Source organism: Microplitis mediator, chromosome 6 (assembly GCF_029852145.1).
Source record: "Microplitis mediator isolate UGA2020A chromosome 6, iyMicMedi2.1, whole genome shotgun sequence".
Lineage (NCBI taxonomy): Eukaryota > Metazoa > Arthropoda > Insecta > Hymenoptera > Braconidae > Microplitis > Microplitis mediator.
This window is the reverse complement of record NC_079974.1, coordinates 11,098,218-11,118,572: the sequence shown is the minus strand read 5'-3', so window position 1 is coordinate 11,118,572 and position 20,355 is coordinate 11,098,218. Positions and strand designations below refer to the sequence as shown.

Here is a 20,355-nt window from a genome sequence, read left to right as displayed (position 1 = left end):
CACACAATGCAAAATAGTAATAATTTAAGAAAACGGCTGAGTTTTCTGAATTTTTAATTAAAAGTTTTACAAAATACCGTTTAAATATGTATCTTTGATATGCTGCGTTGTTTAAATAAAATACACTGGTCACACAAATTAAGGGATAGAAAAAAAATCAGAAATTTTTGGGTGATTTTCAACATGCTGTAACTCGGTAAAAAATGGTCGTAGAAAAAAATTTAAAAAAGCAAATTGTAGCCTCAAGTTTCTAGTTTTCAGATCTGGACCGCAATTTCTAGGTAGATTTTTCTAAAATCTAACTATTGTATTTGTCCTCATGGTCGATTTTTCAAGGAATTTTGTCACAACCTATCATAATTAGTTGAGTAGGGTTCGAAAATACCATCCGTTAAAAAATTTATATGTGTGTATGTATATTGTAACATGATGAAAATTCGACATCGACCCGAGATTTGAAATTATTTGAATAAAATCAATAGTTATCCGGTGAGCCAATTCTGGTGACACCTATGAGCAAAAATTCCGACTTTGACCGAAACAATCGACCCGACGCATTGATTGGAACGAGAGATCCGTTGGGTACTTCGAATTGAGCGGCCACGTTTTTGATCAATTTGATTCACAACTAAAAAGAACAACTTCGATTACGGAAAGAACAATTAAATCGCGAGTAATAATTATTACGTAAATAATAATACGATAATTTTGTGAACAAATCTCCGAGTTTTGTGAACAAGTGAACAAGCCGATGCATCGGCGCGAACTGACAAGTGTACGACTGTGGTTTTTTGTATTAAATAAGTGAACTGTGTCTCGTGTAATAATAATAGAATTAATTAATTAATTACGAGTAATAATTGTATGCCAATGCAATTTGACGCGTTACGGAAATTCAATATTATATTATATTTTATTTTATTTTATATTCGAGTATTTCTGAGAGTTGCGGATTATCTCTCTCTCATTCGTTGTGCCAGCCGAGTCTGGCCGTGTAAGAATACTCTGACGTCACTCGTCAAGTATTTCGTTGTATGTGTGTCTCCGGACAATAAAATTATTTTATTTTAATTTCGTCAACCGACTGTGTTTTTTTTTTTTAGCAATAAACTGATTTTGTTTCCGATCAACTACGAGCAATTTGGTTTTGTTTATATCGAGTCAAGCCGACAACGGCAATTTATTATTTTGTTTGTAACCGATTATTTTTGTGATACCGATCAATTATTTTCGTGTTTAATATACGACTAATTTAAACACGAAAATAATTGATGTACGACTAATTATTTTGAGTTCTGATCAATTATTCATCGTAATTTTAAGTGCCTGACCTTTCCCCGATCCGCCACCCTGAGCCGATTTTGATAATTGTTTATTTCGTGATTATTACATCACCTGGCGCCCAACAAATAATTTTGAACAAGGTTGCCAAAAATTGTAAGTGTATTCGGACTTCACTCCGGTAGATCCCCGGTGGCGAAAAACCCGTTACAATATATATATATATATATATATATATATATATTAGGGTGGCGCAAAAAAACCGACTATTTTTTTTTTTTTTCGACCTCGCATGAAAATTTGTTGGTTTACGATGTTTTGAGAAGCCTCTCCAAAAATCAGCTCGATAAAAATTTTCAAGAGGTCGCTCACGAATTTTAAAAATATAAAAAATAATCAAAATTCGGATTTTTATTTCTAAATTTTTATCTTTCTCGTGGCAGCAATAGTTTATATTTGTGAAATCATGACTACGCTGAGAATTTCAGCCCAAAATTTGAATATTTAAACCTCGCTCAAGAATTTTGAATGTTTCCGAGTGCTGTCTTTTGGACGTTTTTGAGCGACCCTTAAATATTTATAATAAAGCTTCTTGATTTTTTCACCATCAATTTGGATGACAATGAATGATAATATAACCCGAGAAATAGAAATATCAAGTTTTTTACATACTTTTTTATTTTTTAATTCAATTTTTAGGTTTTTTCGCTTATTCAAAACTTACCAAATTTTATTGTTTAAGACTGTCCTGTATATTTTTAGTTATGCAAAAGTTATATTTAAGTGAAATGACAATAATTGAGTTATAAAAAAATATAAAAACTAATTCAAACTATTAGTTACATATCATAGTTAGTTATCAGTTAATATTCAAAATTCTTGAGCACCGTTCAAACATTTAAATTTTGGGCTGAAATTTCCAGCATAGTCATGATTTTACAAATATAAACTATTGCTGCCACGAGAAAGAAAAAAATTTAGCAATAAAAATCCGAATTTCCATCATTTTTGATATTTTCAAAATTCGTGAGCGACCTCTTGAAAATTTTTTATCGAGCTGATTTTTGGAGAGGGTTCTCAAAACATCGTAAACCAACAAATTTTCATGCGAGATCGAAAAAAAAAAAATAGTCGGTTTTTTTGCGCCATCCTAATATATATATATATATATATATATATATATATATATATATATATATATATATATATATATAAATATATATATAAATATTAGGGTGGTCCTTATTTTGGACATTTTCGAATGTTTATGCTCCCAGAGGCTTATGTGGTCCGAAATGAATAAAAAAAAATATCCTCAAAGTTTCAGGGCTCTATCTCAATTTTAACCCGTGCCGCACAGCAATGTAAGTTTCCCATTTAAATAACACGGGGTTTGTGGCATTGAACGATTAAGTTTTTATTCCGGCTAAAGTAATTGTTCGAAAAATTTGAAACTCTGTAGACTTTATCCTTATATTACCAGCTGCTCCTCAGAATTTTTACAGATTTTTAGCTACTATAATTTTGGGGGTACAGCATGATCAAAAAAAAGAAAAAAATTATTTTTTTTATTTTTAGCTAAAATTTTTTTTCAAATAACATATTGAATCACTCTGCATGCTTATCAGAAGTTCTTACTTTTTTTCATTCTCGCACCCAAGTGGGTGAACGGCATATCTTTGTTGCACTAATACAGTAATCAGGAGCATTTTTTTTCAATTACAACAGTAAAAATTCCCTTAAAGTTTAAGCTCTTAATTCTAACGGGAAGAGTTACCGCAAAATTTTTTTTGTGATTTTTTCAAGAAATCTTTTTGTTTATGTTATTTGACAATGTGTCTTTTTCAAAAATACATAATGCATTCAATGGATATCTGAGATCGGTATATCAATGCCACTAATCATATTATGTCTCAGTTTAACAGTTGATAAATATTATCAATAAATTAAATTTCTTCCAATGTTCGCTTAAATAAGTTGGTCACCTTTAAGTTTATTATTTGTTTTAAGCAATAAATAATAAACAAAAGGTTGATAGTTTTGTGCATTATAATATCAAAATAATTATTTGTTTACAATTTTCTAACTATAATAAATTATTAATAAAATAGATCTCTTTTATAAATAAATATAATAAACTTAACAAATCACAAAAACAAAATTTGCGACACGTGGTTCCGTTGGAATTAAGAGCTCAAACTTTAAGGGAATTTTTTTCTGCCGTAATTAAAACCGTTTGTGAGGTAATCGTAATAAATTTAAAGAATCCTTTTAAGGAACACTTTACTGCACACTAATGCAAAGTTTCTGAGTACTGTATTAGTGCAACAAAGATATACCGTTCACCCACTTATAGGTGCAAGAATGAAAAAAAGTAAGAACTTCTGATAAGGATGCAGAGTGATTTGATATGTTATTTGAAAAAAATTTTAGCTAAAAATAAAGAAAATAATTTTTTTCTTTTTTTTCATCATGCTGTACCCCCAAAATTATAGTAGCTAAAAATCTGTAAAAATTCTGAGGAGTAGCTGCTAATATGAGGATAAAGTCTACAGAGTTTCAAATTTTTCGAACAATTACTTTAGCCGGAATAAAAACTTAATCGTTCAATGCCAAAAACCCCGTGTTATTTAAATGGGAAACTTACATCGCTGTGCGGCACGGGTTAAAATTGAGATAGAGACCTGAAGCTTTGAGGATATTTTTTTTTATTTATTTCGAACCACATAAGCCTCTGGGAGCATAAAAATTCGAAAATGTCCAAAATGAGGACCACCCTAATGTATACACATATATAAATTTTTAAACGGATGGTATTTTCGAACCCTACTCAACTAATTATGATAGGTTGTGACAAAATTCCTTAAAAAATCGACCATGAGGACAAATACAATAGTTAGATTTTAGAAAAATCTACCTAAAAATGAACAAAAACCGAGAAACTACCAATTATTGTCATTTTTGACAAAATCGATAAATTTAAAGCTTCGGAGCACTAAGAAAGAAAAATCGCAGCGATTTGAAATTTTCAGGGTTTTTTCGGGACACTTTGAGGTTGAAAAAAAAAACAATGATATCCTTGGTTCATGCGTTACATCCAAAGTTATAGCAAAGATTTCCGAATATCCTAAAATTTGCGAATTTTGACCTTTTTTTTATTAAACAATATCGCTTAAAAAAAATTTTTTTATCAAAAGCCACTAATTTTGCCTTATAGAGAATGTTTTCCAGTTTTCAAAACCCTGCTTCCATTCTCTGTACGACCAATGCATTCGGAGTTATTGATTATCAAAGCCAAAATGGACATTCTTGCTTTGATCAATGATAACTCGGCGCCAAATCGTCGTAGAGACTTTTTCAGACCGCCAAATTAAAGGGCAAAAAATTTCCTAAAAAGTCATACGGTCGGATTATTCAAAAAAATTTATTAACGCCCATAGATGTTTTGAAAAACCAGCAAAAATTTTGAAAATTTTTTTTTCGTTGGTTTTCTTATGAGTACTCCGGAACCGTGCATGATAAAAAATTTTGAGGTCCAGATCTGAAAACTTGAAACTTGAGACGACAATTTGTTTTCTTTAATTTTCTTATACGATCATTTTTCACCGAGTTACAGCATGTTGAAAACCACCTAAAAATTTCGGATTTTTCTTCTATCCCTTAATTTTTGTGACCAATGTATTAATAGGAAGATCCTCCTCATCGCAGTTTTCCATTTTTTCTTTAGTTCCTTCCCTGGCAGTTTTGAATCACCCTGGAAACACCCTGGGAGTGGAAACACAGTGGAATCACGGTGGATCCAGGGTGGTTACACAGTGGGTTTGTGCCATTTTATCACCGTGTATACACGGTGGTTACACGGTGTACTCACCATGATTCCACGGTGTATTCACCGAGATTCCACGGTGTATCCACGGTGATTACGCGGTGTACGTGGAATCATGGCGGGTACACCGTGTAACCACCGTGGAATCAGGGTGGGTACACCGTGTAACCACCATAGAATCACGGTGATAAAATGAAAAAAAACCCACCGTGTAACCACCGTGATTCCAGGGTGTTTCCAGGGTGATTCAAAACCGCCAGGGTTATATTAAAGACCGTATCTCATTATTGATTAATGGTTTAACCAAATCATTATACATGATTTCATAGGAAATCGAATGCTCTACAAGAAAGGATTTAAGTGTTCAAGCGATAACTTTCACCATTTAAAAGATATTCGAGATCAAAGTTTGAAGAATTTGTTAAAATAAATTTTTTTTTTAATAATTTTCTACGTCCTTGAAAAATAATTATTGTCAAATGAGCGTAACATGTTTTTGAAGGAAATTTATCGCTCTACAAGAAAGGTCGGGTGTGTTTAATTGATTTTTCTAACCATTTATTCGTTGCCGAATACCGATTCGAAAACCAATTTTCTATCAGATCTTGACGTTTTGAGGTTCTAGAAAGCTATTCTGACTAATTTCAAGATGATGTCCGAGTGTATGTACGTGTGTATGTACGTACGTAAATATCTGTAACTTTTAAACGGATTAACTGATTTTGATCTCCCAGGTGTCATTCGACGCGGCTTGTTAAATACTATGAGTTATGAAAATTTTAGCTTAATCGGTAAGATGCGTTCGGAGATATTTCAAAAATAAAATTTGTTCGAAAATGTTTTATTTGGATAACTTTTAATTTGCTCGATGGATTGATGCCAAAATCTAATCAGCTCTAAAACTTTATAAGCCGCGTTAAACGCCACCTCAACTATCAAAATTGGTTGATTCGTTCAAGAGAAACCGTTAACGAAAGAATTAAAAAAACATTTTTGTTTAGTTTTTTGTGAAATTTGTCAAAAACAACTCAATAAATCAATTTCAAAATTTGATCAACTTCAGAACTTGATAAAACGCGTCGATTGCCACCTTAACCATCTCAATTAGTCAATTCGTTTGAGAGATATCTTTGATGAAAGAAATAGTGAAGAACGTTTTTTTTTCGAATATCTACAAAAAAATTGAATCAATCGATTTCAAAATCTAATCAGCTCTAGTTCTCAATAAAACGCGTCGATTGCAATGTTTTCGAGCTCGAGGATATAGCGGGAAGTTTTAGGGCTGGCCCGCAGGTCAACCGATAGACCGATTTTTTTTTTTTTGTAATTTTCTTATTATTCAGAATTTTGATTTTTGATTTTTTAACTGATTTATTTAAAGTGTAAATGTAAGTTTTTTCCCACAAAATTGATAATTGAGTAGGGCAGGGTGGGGCTAGTTGATCACTTTTTGGTTTGATCTTCCATAACTTTAAGACGATGCATCGGATTTAATCAATTCATGTGCTGTTAGGTTCGTAATTTAGTCCTCTTTAAATGGTCTAGTGACACAAAAACCATCCGAGTATAAATTTACAAGTTATTCCCAGAAATGAGCGAGCGCTCTAAATTGCTAGTGGGGCTAGTTGAGCATAGTATGGGGCTAGTTGTGCAATGGCTATAATAAATGGAATGATTGTATAAAATCATATGAATTCAAGATAAAATTGTAATTAACAAGCAAATATTTATTTATTATGATTGTTGCATACTTATATTATTATTATAACTTTGATATTCAAAATAAAATCAAACAAAATTAAAACTTTCCAATCTTTGGATTATTATTACACTTTTTGTATTTAAAATTATATATTTAACAATAATTATTGAGTAAATAAATGTCAAATTAAAGTAATGACTAATTATGAGACCAAAAATATTGCTAGATGATTAATAATCCCAAATTACCCAGTGAACACATGACCTTCATATGACGTCATAGACAGGTCATACAGAGATCATAAAATTTTTACATAGATATGACATAAGAATAACTTCATTGATGACTTTGAGATGATGTCATATAGTGTGACATAATTATGACAACGAACTGACCTAAAATTTGACTTGTATATGACATCGTAATGGTGACTTAAATATTACGTAAATATTATGTCCTATCCCTATTATACTCTGATGTCATTTTTAAGTCATAAATTTATATATTATTTACGTAAGAAATAAATCATACAATTACATAAATTACAAGTCATATTCTGACGTAAAAGTGATATAATAATACCGTCATATGCTTACATGAGAAACGGCTCATATTTTTCCGTAAAATTGATGTACGATAAACGTCATACTTAAGCATTAGCTTCAGGTCATCCTCTTACATACAATTGAGGTAATATTAATGTCATGACTGCATAAAAATAAACGGTATTCTTATGTTAATAAACGGTATTTTATACTATGTATTATACTATTTTATATTATGTATCGATTTAATAATCGATAGTGTAATTTCATGTAAAATTTATTAGTTTTTATTTTTATTTGTAGTGTCCAAATTTTAGTTACCACAAACTATCTTTCAATGCAAACATTAAATATACTTTTAACGTTGAAAGGATTAGGATTATTATATAAATAAAATGTATGAACTAATTTCAAAATCAATTATTATATTGTAATAAAGGTACAGTAACAAAATAATCACTATTACCATATGAAAAATATAAACATTTCGACTTTACAACGTCCGTTGTAACAGTTATCTGTTACGTCCAGCTCAGACGCTGAACTTTTTATATTATATTAAATTTAATTTTTTTTTTTTTTATTTAAATTACGTGGCGACCAAATTTTATTTATCTTAATAACTCTAGAGCGATAAGACATTTTAGTTGTAAAAATGTTTTTAAGATTAGTGAACTTGTTTGCTCTGACGCACATTGAAATGCTAAAGCAAACAACCAAATGCATTTATAATGACCCCTCGGGTCACAATAGAAAAAGGCCCAAAGGCCAGCTGCCAATAATTTTTTAGAAAACAATTAAGAATTATCTACAGAAACATACGTAAAATATTTAGAAGAAAAAGTAAATTTTAAAAGGAATTTTAACAGTGACTCATTTTTTTAATAAGTAAAATAAACGAAGTACATAATCTTGTAAGCCCTACATTTGTAAGTGTACTTTTGTAGATAATCTTTCGGCGTCCACGTAAACGTAAAATAGATACGCAAAGAAATGATTTTAATGACACGTTGTCCAGAATATTCAAAAGAATAATATTAAATGAACTAAATTTTAAATAAAAGACTTTTTAACAAAGAAAATTCACATAAATAATACGCAAAATAAATTTTACCTAAGGGAAATTTGAATAAATAATTTTTTTTTAAATGAAGAAAGTTAACGAAAGAATTAGCTGAATAAATAATATTAAAATAAATAATTCCTATCAATTAAACAAATAAATTAATAAAACTTAAACCAATAAAAATTCACGCGAATACATATAAAATTTTATGTAAATAAAATAAGTAAATTTATAATTTTTAAATAGGAAAAATTCATATAAAATTATAAATAAATTAAAGTATTGTTATACATAAAATATTGTGCATGTAGGTGTATGTGTGGATAACGCACACACATAGGCCTACATCGGGGTGTGCCCTTTACCACTTCCCTAACGGAAAATCCTAGGGAAAGGGAAAGGACCCAAGGAACTGTGTTCCGATTGGACACAGTTTTCCCCCAAACAATACACCAATTAGAACCTGACGGAAAATTATAAAAAGTGTTGACACACATCAATCACTCTCATTTTCTCAGTTCAAAGTTCGCAGTACTAAGTTTTTCACTCTCAGTTAAGTCACAGTTCTCAGTCCTGGATCAGGAAGGATGAGAAAATTCAAGTACAAGTGTTCTCACATTTACACTAGTTCCGTACTAGTTTTCATTTACAAGTGTTCTCACACTTTACGCTAGTTCCGTACTAGTTTTATTTTTATATACAAGTGTTCTCACACGTCATTTATTTTATTTAATTGTACAAGTGTCCTCACACTTTACTTTATTAATTATATTACTAGTGTTTAGTAAATATTGTGTCAATCAGGTTAGAAATATTAAGTTAACGCCGAAATCAAATGTAATCGCGAATAATACAGTAAACTCAGTGTAAATCAGAAGTATACTCCAGTCTTCACAACTTCAGGTACTGTAATCTTTAAGTTTATGTATGCCAAAACATGTAGAAACATTTCCAACACACGGAAATATTATAAAAGAATTTATTATATTCAGAATTCTATAGCTCTCTCTCTCTAGTATTTAAAACAAATTTTATCGTAACCATTTTATTGTAAATTAGAGACGGCTGACTAGCCACCTAATGTTTTTAATATCAGATTTATTGTATTCACATCATCAACATTGTAAATTGTATAATATATAGTAGTTTAATTTGTATATTCAACATCTTTCATTTCAAACAAACCTTCCAGATAATTATTCAGTGTGATCCCGATCTATTGGTCGAAAGACTAGGGCCGAAAATAATAATAATTAAATTTGTCCAAATATTACAGTACAAGCTACTTTTTGGACATAACATATCAAATCTGGATTAATACGCTTTTTTACTCAATAAATATTTAAATCTTTAGAGTCACGGAGTTTTACAAATAGCGAATGAAATTTAGAAAAATGTTCGCCTTGTATTGTTATTTGATCATTGGTAACATTTATGTGATTAATCATTAAAATATGCTTATTTGATAATAAACAACAATTTTAATTTTTTTTTAAATTCAAGGTGAAACCATTCAACTCTAAAGAATTAATTTTACCATTATCTAATTTTTGAATCAGTGGATATGATGGAACGAAATGATTTTTTACTGGCAAAGCATCTTCTTCATAAACACGATTAACTACTTGTTCTAAAGGACATCACTATTTTTAGATTAAATTTATGTCACCTTGACGTCAACTAAATGACAAGTACGTCAGCTGGACGTCATATTTTTGTAAGAATTTGGTAGCAACTTTACTCCTCTATGACATCAGAGTGATGTCCATCTGACGTCAGTTAAGTCGTGATGATCTCAATTGGAGGTCATATTTACGTCATCTATCTTACGTAAAAATCTTACGTCAGGAAGTGGGAAATTATGAGTCATATATGACTCACATCTTACGTAAATCATGACGTAGCTGACATCATTCTGACGTCAGTTTGACATAATTGTGTTCACTGGGTATTGAATAATTTTTTTCACTATCACAATTGCATGTATGCAAACATATAGGTTAGATCGACGCTCGGCACGCATTTAATGCATTGAGCGCGCCATGCTCAACTAGCCCCAAATGAGGCAACAAAGTAAAAGTTCAATTATAAAAAAATGATAAGAGTTAAAAATAAATAACCATATATAATCGAAAGAGCAACAATTAAATTATCTTTGAATAGTTACGTGATCACGAAAAAGTATTTTTATACGAGTATAGGAGAAAAATTCTGAAGAACTGTTTTTTTTTTTGACGCAAAAAAAACAAACCTTTCTGTTAATAAGTCTGAGCACCGGATGGTAATTGATAATCATGCAATGTGTTCTCCTCCCATAACCCTTTCTTTTCACCATTTGAACTTTTGTTGTAAGTTGTTTAGTTTTCAAGATATTTCGATTGCACAACTTGCCCTTATGATCAACTAGCCCCGCCCTGCCCTATATTTTTCTGGGAAATCTGGCAAAATATCCCAATTGCAATAAAAGCCAATTTTTTCAAACAAGACTTGAACCGGAATAAGACTTAAAGGAATAGTTTTGAGAGATGTGATAATATACAATTGAAGTAATTTATAAAATTGTTAATGTATTGCACACCTCAAGCGCGAAAGCGCTGGTGTGCTTTATGATCGCTCTAATTCTTAACAATAACTTCGAGAGGTGTGAAAGAAGTTTTTTTTATACTGAGCCTGACTACTCTTGATGATTCTATATATCAGACTGATTTCTCTTAATCGAGAAAAACTAGAGTAAGCCTTATCAATACGCGGCGTTTGTGCATCAGACCCAGGCATCAATTCATATGGAGGGGTCATTCGAGATAACACATGTTCTCGAATGATCCATTCTAATATTTATTGAAATTACTTCATTCTCACGGTCTCTCCACTTTTGTTACTAAAAAATTAGTCACTTATCCATTAACAAAAGTTATCTTAAACAAAATAGATGTTTGTGCAGCTGCACGTCTCGAGGATTTACTTGAGGCGTCAGCGCTTATTTCTATTTGATAAAATATAGAAAAATAACTTTATCAACTATTACTCATATTCATAACGTTCAAATATCTTAAATAATATGATTCTATTATTATATTATATTACTTTATGTAATTAATTAAATATTATGGAAATTACTGGAATATCGATATTCGATATAATTATAGTTAGATTTCAGGTCGGTTATTTGCATGTTTGCATGTTTAGGTTTACACTATATTTAAATGGTGTATTACCGTACGATGGACGGTGTGGCTCAATAAGTTATAGATCAAATTGAACGGAATATAATATAGTGCCGGATAGCTCAACTGGTAGAGCACTCGGCGCGATACCGAATTAGTCTGGGTTCGATTCCCAGTTCGGGCTATCTATATTTTTCTTAATTTATCTATAAATTGTCTTATTGAGAAGGTTATTTGCATGTTTGCATGTTTAGGTTTCCACTATATTTAAATGGTGGAAATGGTTTCCTTGGTGGAAATGGAAACCTAAACATGTAAACATGCAAACATGCAAATAACCTTCTCAATAAGACAATTTATAGATAAATTAAGAAAAATATAGATAGCCCGAACTGGGAATCGAACCCAGACCAATTCGGTATCGCGCCGAGTGCTCTACCAGTTGAGCTGATTAAGCTCTACCAGGTCGATTGCCGCCTTAAACATCCAAATCGATTCACTAGTTAAAAAGTTACAAAGAGTTTACACACACACACACACACATACACACACATACACACTCGGACATCATTCTGAAAATAGTCAGAATAGCTTCCTAGGACCTCAAAACGTCAACATCTGATGAAAACTCGATTTTCGAAAATCGGGGTGAAAACAATAACTTCCCTAATTTTTCGAAAGTCATTGATTTTCTTAGCGGGAAGTTAAAAATCGAAAGAAATAATATGACACTCTGAAAATTTCAGGAAATTCGCAGAAAATACTGAAGTTTTTAAAAATAAAAAAAAATCGAAAATCAAAAATGTCAATCATCCCGAAATTTTCGTTTTTTTTTCATAAGTTTAACAGAAAACGTTGCATACGAATTCGAATTATCATTTTTATTTTTTTTTCTAAAAAGTATATTATAAAACAAAAATTAAAAAAAAAACATCCCACTTAGTCAATTTTCAAAAAAGTTATGGTTATTTAACAAAAAAAAAGCTATTTTTTTGAATAACTCGTAACTTTTTTTTGATTGGGTACAAATATTCTGGAAATTGTTTCCAATAGTGCAGAGAAAGATACATAAATTTCAGAAAAATTTAAAAGGGTCGGTGTCAAAAGTGGTCGATTTGGCATGGAATGCCCCATATATAAAGATTTATATTTGTATAGATAAATATCAGTGAGTATACCGTATTAACACGGTGTTATGGAGGGTAGAGGTAAGGAGCACTCTCTCATATGGGGCTTCACTCTCAAAAGTGTCCACGATAAGCTGGAAAATTATAGTTCTGAAACCAACTACAAAGGCGCTGATGAGCACGAATGGTTAGATGTGAACGTGGCGATTGTTGATGAAGTGAAGTATGCCAAAGGGAAATAGTAGAGTACAGAAGTAGTTGTACTGAATAAAGTAGTTGATAAAAGTAATGTAAATGAATATTCAATTGATAACATAGTCAAGTGAAAATTTTAAATATTTGTAAGAACAATTCAAATTATTTTTTAAATTAATTTTTTTTGCGTTTGAGGTAGTGCATTACTCTCAACATGTCAATTTAAGTCTTAAATTATATATAAACAATAGACTGATTCAAAAAAATCAACTATTTTTTTTTATCAAGGACACAGACTCAGAAGTTTCAATAGGGTAAAAGAAGTCACCAGTTAAAATTTGAGCCCTTAACATTAATATTAAGTACTCGCTGATTGTGATTTTTTATTTCCCATTTGAATAACATGGGAAAAAAATTTTTTAAGTTCGGAATTGTATACCTCGATAATGGCTTATTGCACAAATAAGCCCAGGATATATTTTACTAGAAAATTTAATGTTCTATAAAAAAGGACTCTTATGATTTTTTGATAAATCCATCTGTTTAAAAGTTATTTGAGATTGAAGTCAAATTTATAGTAAATATCAAGATCTTTTTACTTTTCCATCGAAACTATCAGATTTATCACAAAATGTTAAAAAATCTTTATTGTAGACAATTTTATTTCCTACAAATTATCTTAGATAAAATTTTTTAAAATTCCGCATTGTTTTCTAGTTATTATCATTTTAATATCAAGATCTTCCAATTGATCCGAATACTATATTTTTTTTAAGATCTTGATATTAAAATGGTAATAACTATAAAACAATCCGGAATTAAAAAAAATTTTGTCAGAGATAATTTGTAGGAAATAAAATTCTCTACAAAAAAGATCTTCTAACATTTTGTGATAAGTCTGATAGTTTCGCTGCTCTGTTGAAATGAATTAGTGAAAAGTGCTGCAAATCAGTGCATATTCACTAGGGTGTTTAAAAAAAAAAAAAAAAATTTTTTTTTTATGGTATCCAAAAATTGAAAGTATAACAAAAAATAAAAATTTTGGTACCATTCCGAGCTCTTAATAATGATATTAAGGTTTGCCTCAATCTATTTTTCTATTTTCCATTTAAATAACACGGGAAAAAAAATTTTTTTTTTTTTAGAATTTTCCAGCTCATAAACCAATCAACGGATTTTAATGCACAACAAATGTTTTTGTAGTAAATTGAACGCTCTACAAAAAAAGTCTTATCTTTTTTTGATAAATCCCACTGTTCAAAAGTTATTTAAGCTTCAAGTCAAATTTATAGTAAATTTTGAGATCATTTCAGTTTCTGGCGAAACTATCAGTCTTATTACAAAATGTCATAGAAACTTTTTTGTAGATAATTTCATTCATTACAAATTATTAAGAATAAAGTTTTTCGAAATTCTGCGTTGTTTTCAAGTTATTTTCATTTTAATGTCAAGCTCTTAAAATTAATCAGAAATCTATTTTTTTAAGAGCTTGACATTGAAATGGAAATAACTTGAAAACAACGCAGAATTTCGAAAAACTTTATTCTTAATAATTTGTAACGATAAAAATTATCTACAAAAAAGTTTCCATGACATTATGTAATTATCAGACTTATTACAAAATGTCATGGAAACTATCAGTTTCGCCAGAAAGTGAAAAGATCTCAAAATTTACTATAAATTTAACTTGAAACTTAAATAACTTTTAAACAGATGGATTTATCAAAAAATCATAAGAGTCCTTTTTTATAGAACATTAAATTTTCTAGTAAAATATATCCTGGGCTTATTTGTGCAATAAGCCATTATCGAGGTATACAATTCCGAACTTAAAAAATTTTTTTCCCATGTTATTCAAATGGGAAATAAAAAATCACATCCAGCGAGTACTTAATATTAATGTTAAGGGCTCAAATTTTAACTGGCGTCTTCTTTTACCCTACTGAAACTTCTGAGTATGTGTCCTTGATAAAAAAAAATAGTCGATTTTTTGTAGTCAATCTAATAAACAATGTGGTGAAAGTTTGTGCCGTGAAAGCTTTTATCAAGTTCTCGAGCTGAATAGATTTTGGAACCGATCGATTCGAAAGTTTTTGAAATATCCAAAAAAAAAAAACTTTTTTTTTCATATTTCTTAAATAGCTCAGTTTTATGGTGGCATTTAAAGCGGTTGATTAATTCCAACAACTTTTGAGAAATTGAGCATAATCGGTTGGGTGCGTCAAGAGATATTCAGAAAATAAATTTTTGCACATACTTATTTACAAAATACAAAAATAAATTTTTCCCTGCGTATTTTAAATGGGAAGGCGGAACCCCCCCATGCTCCTCAGCTCGATTTTTGAGATATGAAGCTGAAATTTTAGGAGGATTTTCATTGTTTGTTAAATTATCTTCTGAGGTATATTTAATCCAAGAAAACAAAAGATTTTTTTTCTAACACAGCCTATAAGTGTATAATAATCTAATTTAAATTAAATGTATTTGTTTAGCATCGTGGAAAAAATAAATGGTAAAAAACGGTTTTTTGCAAATATTTTTGAAACGACTGAATCAATCGATTTCGAATTTCAATCAGCTCTACAATTTAACAGAACGCGTCTACAAGAAATGCCTCTTATTATTTTTTGATAAATCCATCTGTTCAAAAGTTATTGGAGCTCGAAGTCGAATTATAATGAATTTCGAGATCTTTTTGCTTTTTCGGCGAAACTATAAGACTTACCATAAAATGTCATGAAATCTTTTTTGTAGACAATTTTATTTCCTACAAATTATTTCTGATAAAGTTTTTTCGAGTTCCGCATGATTTTCTAGTTATTTCCATTTTAATATCAAGATCTTAAAAAAAATAGTGTTCGAATCGATTTTAAGATCTCGATATTAAAATAGAAATAACTAGAAAATCATACGGAATCCAAAAAGACGTTATCAGAGATAATTTGTAGGAAATAAAATTTGTCTACAAAAAAGACTTTATGACATTTTATGGTAAGTCTTATAGTTTCGACGAAAAAGCAAAAAGATCTCGAAGTTCACTATAATTCGACATCGAGCTCCAATAACTTATGAACAGATAGATTTATCAAAAAATGATAAGAGACATTTTTTGTAGAACGTTCAATTCCCTACGAATATGTATTCCAGGCTTATCTGTACAATGAGCCATTGTCGAGGTGAAAAATTCCAAACTAAAAAACTTTTTTTTCCCATGTTATGTAAATGGGAAATCAAAAATCGCGATAAGCTACCTCCAAAATTTTAATTTAAGAACTGATCTTCTGGTAAAATTTATTTTGTCAAATACCATCGATTTTTGGTGGTGCCAAAAAAAAAAAAGAAATAAATGTTGTTTTTCGACATACCTTAATATTTATACTGATTTTCTATGCACTTCAAAGAACAGAATCATTTAATCAAAAGTAAGCTGTCGTTACGATTCTGTTACTCCTATATTTTAGAAATGTACAAATATTCAGTTACGCAACATTTCTATGCATTATAAGATAGTTATTATTTAATAGAGTGTTATTTTTCTATAGATACTTAGATTAACAAATAACTTTTAAGTTAATAGGTTAAAAGCTTGTCATTATTCTTTTAATTATTATTTTTTTCTTCAAGTTTATTTAAGCTATATTATTTGTTTTGTTTCATATACTTCTTATACGTTATATCATTGTTCAAAATTTATAACAATGTTTCGAAATAAATTTATGTACTCGATTGTAATTTTAATTATTCCTAGCAATCAAACTCTTCACAAAAAAAAATTTTTTTCTGATTTATTAGTTTTTATACATTGTATTTAAGTTCTTATTACTGAAAAGAGTATTAAAAATTTAAATATCATTGTTATATATTGAATCAACGACAGAAATAACATTATTTTCTTGATACTCTAAAATTTGATATTATAATTTTTTGAAAGTCGCGCGCTTACGAACCGGATTTACATCTTTCTTCGTTTAATTCTGTCCTACTCTAACAGTTTTAGACGTTTTCTTTCAAATAAAGTCATTCTCTTAAAGCAGCGCCACCATAAATTTCTCTGATTTTAAGGACACTTCTAATATACAGAGAGAGTGCTCCTTACCTCTACCCTCCATAGTGGATACATTGAAGTTTTTTTCAAGCCACTTTTAAAAAATCATGGTCAGCCCTTAAAAAATTTTTATAATTTACATTTTAACCAGTAACTTGTGATAGAATTGAAACATAAAGTTATGGCATCTACGTAAATTTAGTCAGGAATGATTGCTTGGACCTCGGAACATGGACGCAATTCAAGCTCTGGGGGTCTAGACTGAAGTCAATAATGGCTCTTGTGAATAATATTCAATTTTCAAACTGCACAGTTGAGAGTGTGTAGAAAAAACGGAGCGGAAACTATAAGGATGTAAAGCAATTTACCTCATCAAGACCTAAAACACCTTTATTTTCGTACGGTGATAATCCATCCGCATAATTGCAAGACATTTTAAACTACAAAATTATAAGTTAAACTTATTGTATTTATAAGCACTTTTGTAGAATAATAAAACTAGATGTTTAACTTAGAATTATGCTGATACATCAATCAACAATCATAGAAAATAAAAATTCTCGGATTGCGATAAGATCTGATCTGTGACATTTTACACAAAACTTCCCCAATAGGTTATGTGTTATGTCCTGGGAGGTTACTAGGGTCGGAGCTGACGCCACCTCCTGGACAGTGGCAGTTCGTTGTCACGCGGGACCAATTTTGAATTTGAAAACAGTGATAAATTTATTGTTGACTATGATGATGATGATGATGATTATGATTATTATTTAATGAAATAATGAAATTATGGATAAGGATAGATTTAATTGATAAAATAACTTTTATCTGAAGACTGAGTTTCATTATAAAGTGTAGATAAGATTTGATCAGTAATAATAGTTGTGCTCGTCAATAGTTCTCGGAGAGAATTGAAGTTACATCAGACGGCAGAAAGATATCTGACTCTCTACTCTTCGACTTCTCCCACCATTCTCATACTCACACACATACTTATGCAATATATGTACTCATACATATCAACGTTCTTTCTAATAATATACTTATACATTTATACTTCCTGCTAATACACGTAGGAGATGTGAGGTTTCACATCTACGTTCTTTATTTATCCGTTCTATGATTTTACTTATTACTTATATTATTTATATTCCATTTTCCTATACTTAAATACAATCTTTTAATCAATTATTCTATATTTAATTATTTAACACGATTGACATTATTATTTATCATGAAACACCATTATAATTATTCTAATGCTATATTTCTATATTTCTATTAATTTATTTATAATACGAGTCACTCTTTATTTAATATGTATATATATTAACAATAATAGTAAAGTTCTTGTGATATGATTTCCATTTATAAGTAACATTAATTTATTAAATATATCCTTTTCTTATTTATTTATAGAGTATGCATTTGTTTATAACCATATTTACTGTTAACTATAGAACAAGGGCCTATTTATGATTTTTATGCATGTTTTGTATAGGTTTTAAGTATCGGGTGACAGGAAACGTTCCAAGACCACTCAAACTGTCTTTATATTTCTCTGAATACAAAATAAAGATTTATTTATCTACTTATTTAAAGTTTCTTATAATGAAAATATATAATTTAATAAGTATGTGCCACGATGATTTATTATTTAAATTATTGACTAAATATTGATAAGACGCAATAAGTGTTGTAAGATATTAATATATAATTTCAAATGAAATTTAAATGCGCGCCTATATATGGATCTCAAGTTTACTAATTAATTAACAGGTGGAGGCACCTGAGGCCACTGAGGACATAACATATGTCCTGGGAGGTTACTAGGATCGGAGCTGACGCCACCTCCAGGACAGTGGGAAGTTCGTTGTCACGCGGGACCAATTTTGAATTTGAAAACAGTGATAAATTCATTGTTTACTATGATGATGATGATTATTATTAATATTATTTAATGAAATAATGAAGTTATGGATAAGGATAGATGTAATTGATAAAATAACTTTTATCAGAAGACTAAGTTTTATTATAAAGTATAGATAAGATTTGATCAGTAATAATAGTTGTGCTCGTCAATAGTTCTCGGAGAGAAGTGAAGTTACATCAGACGGCAGAAAGATCTCTGACTCTCCACACTTCGACTTCTCCCACCATTCTCATGCTCACACACATACTTACGCAATATATGTACTTATACATATCAACGTTCTTTCTAATTATATACTTCTACATTTATACTTCCTACTAATACACTAACGAAATATGAGCTTACACATCTACGTTCATTATTTATCCGTTCTATGACTTTACTCATTACTTATATTATTTATATTCCATTTTCCTGTACTTGAATACAATCTTTTAGTTAATTATTCTATTTTTAATTATTCAATACGATTGACATTTATTTATTAAATATATCCTTTTCTTATTTGTTTATAGAGTATGCATTTGTTTATAACCATATTTACTGTTAACTATAGAACAAGGGCCTATTCATGATTTTTATGCGTGTGTTTTGTTTAGGTTTTAAGTATCGGGTGACAGGAAACCGAGACCACTCAAACTGTATTTATATTTCTCTGAATACAAAATAAAGATTTATTTATCTATTTATTTGAAGTTTCTTATAATAAAAATATATAATTCAATAAGTATGTGCCACGAAGATTTATTATTTAAACTATTGACTAAATATTGATAAGACGCAATAAGTGTTGTAAGATATTAATATATAATTTCAAATGAAATTTAAATGCGCGCCTATTTATGGATCTCAAGTTCACTAATTAATTAACAGGTAGAGGCACCTCAGGCCACTGAGGACATAACACAGTTTGCTTTAGCAAAAGTTTACTGTACAAAAGTTTCGTTGAATTTTTCGTCAAATTTCCGTCAACTTCGGACTTTTCCATTTTTTACGACAATTTGTATGCAACTTGCTATTGAATTTGACGTAAATTTACTGCCCGAATTAGAATGCAAATCACTTCAAAAGTTGACTAGAAAAAAGTTGTCTTTAATTTCCAGGCATATTTTATGTCAATTTATCGTTAATTTAACTTGAAAAATTGTCAAGTATATTTTTACCCTCAAATTGTAGACAATTTCCCAGATAGCCAGAGTTTCTGATCAGAAAGCTGATGTACCTGAGTTGCGACCAACTTGACGACAAGATGTCGACAACTTTCAGTTTGTGTAACTGTTGACTACAAGTTGGCTACAAGTTGTCGGTAACAGTTATACCAGCTGAAAGTTGTCGACAACTTTCTCGGAAAGTTGCCGTTAACTTATGGAAATGACAACTTTTACGGCCAACTTGGCGGCAGGTTGCGGCCAACTTGGCTATCAGGGTTTATGTATAAATTTGCTTACCTTCTGAAATGGTAAGAATGAAC

At 30.0% G+C, this 20,355-nt stretch overlaps 1 protein-coding gene across 2 annotated transcripts in view; it reads right to left on the bottom strand.

Moving 5' to 3' along the window:
- Nucleotides 1-17,571, bottom strand: part of LOC130669732 (NAD-dependent protein deacetylase Sirt6) — a 146,106-nt gene extending 128,535 nt beyond the window's left edge. For both annotated transcript variants that reach the window (XM_057472772.1, XM_057472773.1), the window contains exon 1: nucleotides 17,320-17,571. In XM_057472772.1, coding sequence (XP_057328755.1) covers nucleotides 17,320-17,385 — 66 coding nt within the window. In that variant the 5' untranslated portion in view covers nucleotides 17,386-17,571. The remainder of the gene's footprint in view (nucleotides 1-17,319) is intronic.
- Nucleotides 17,572-20,355: the final 2,784 nt, after the last annotated feature.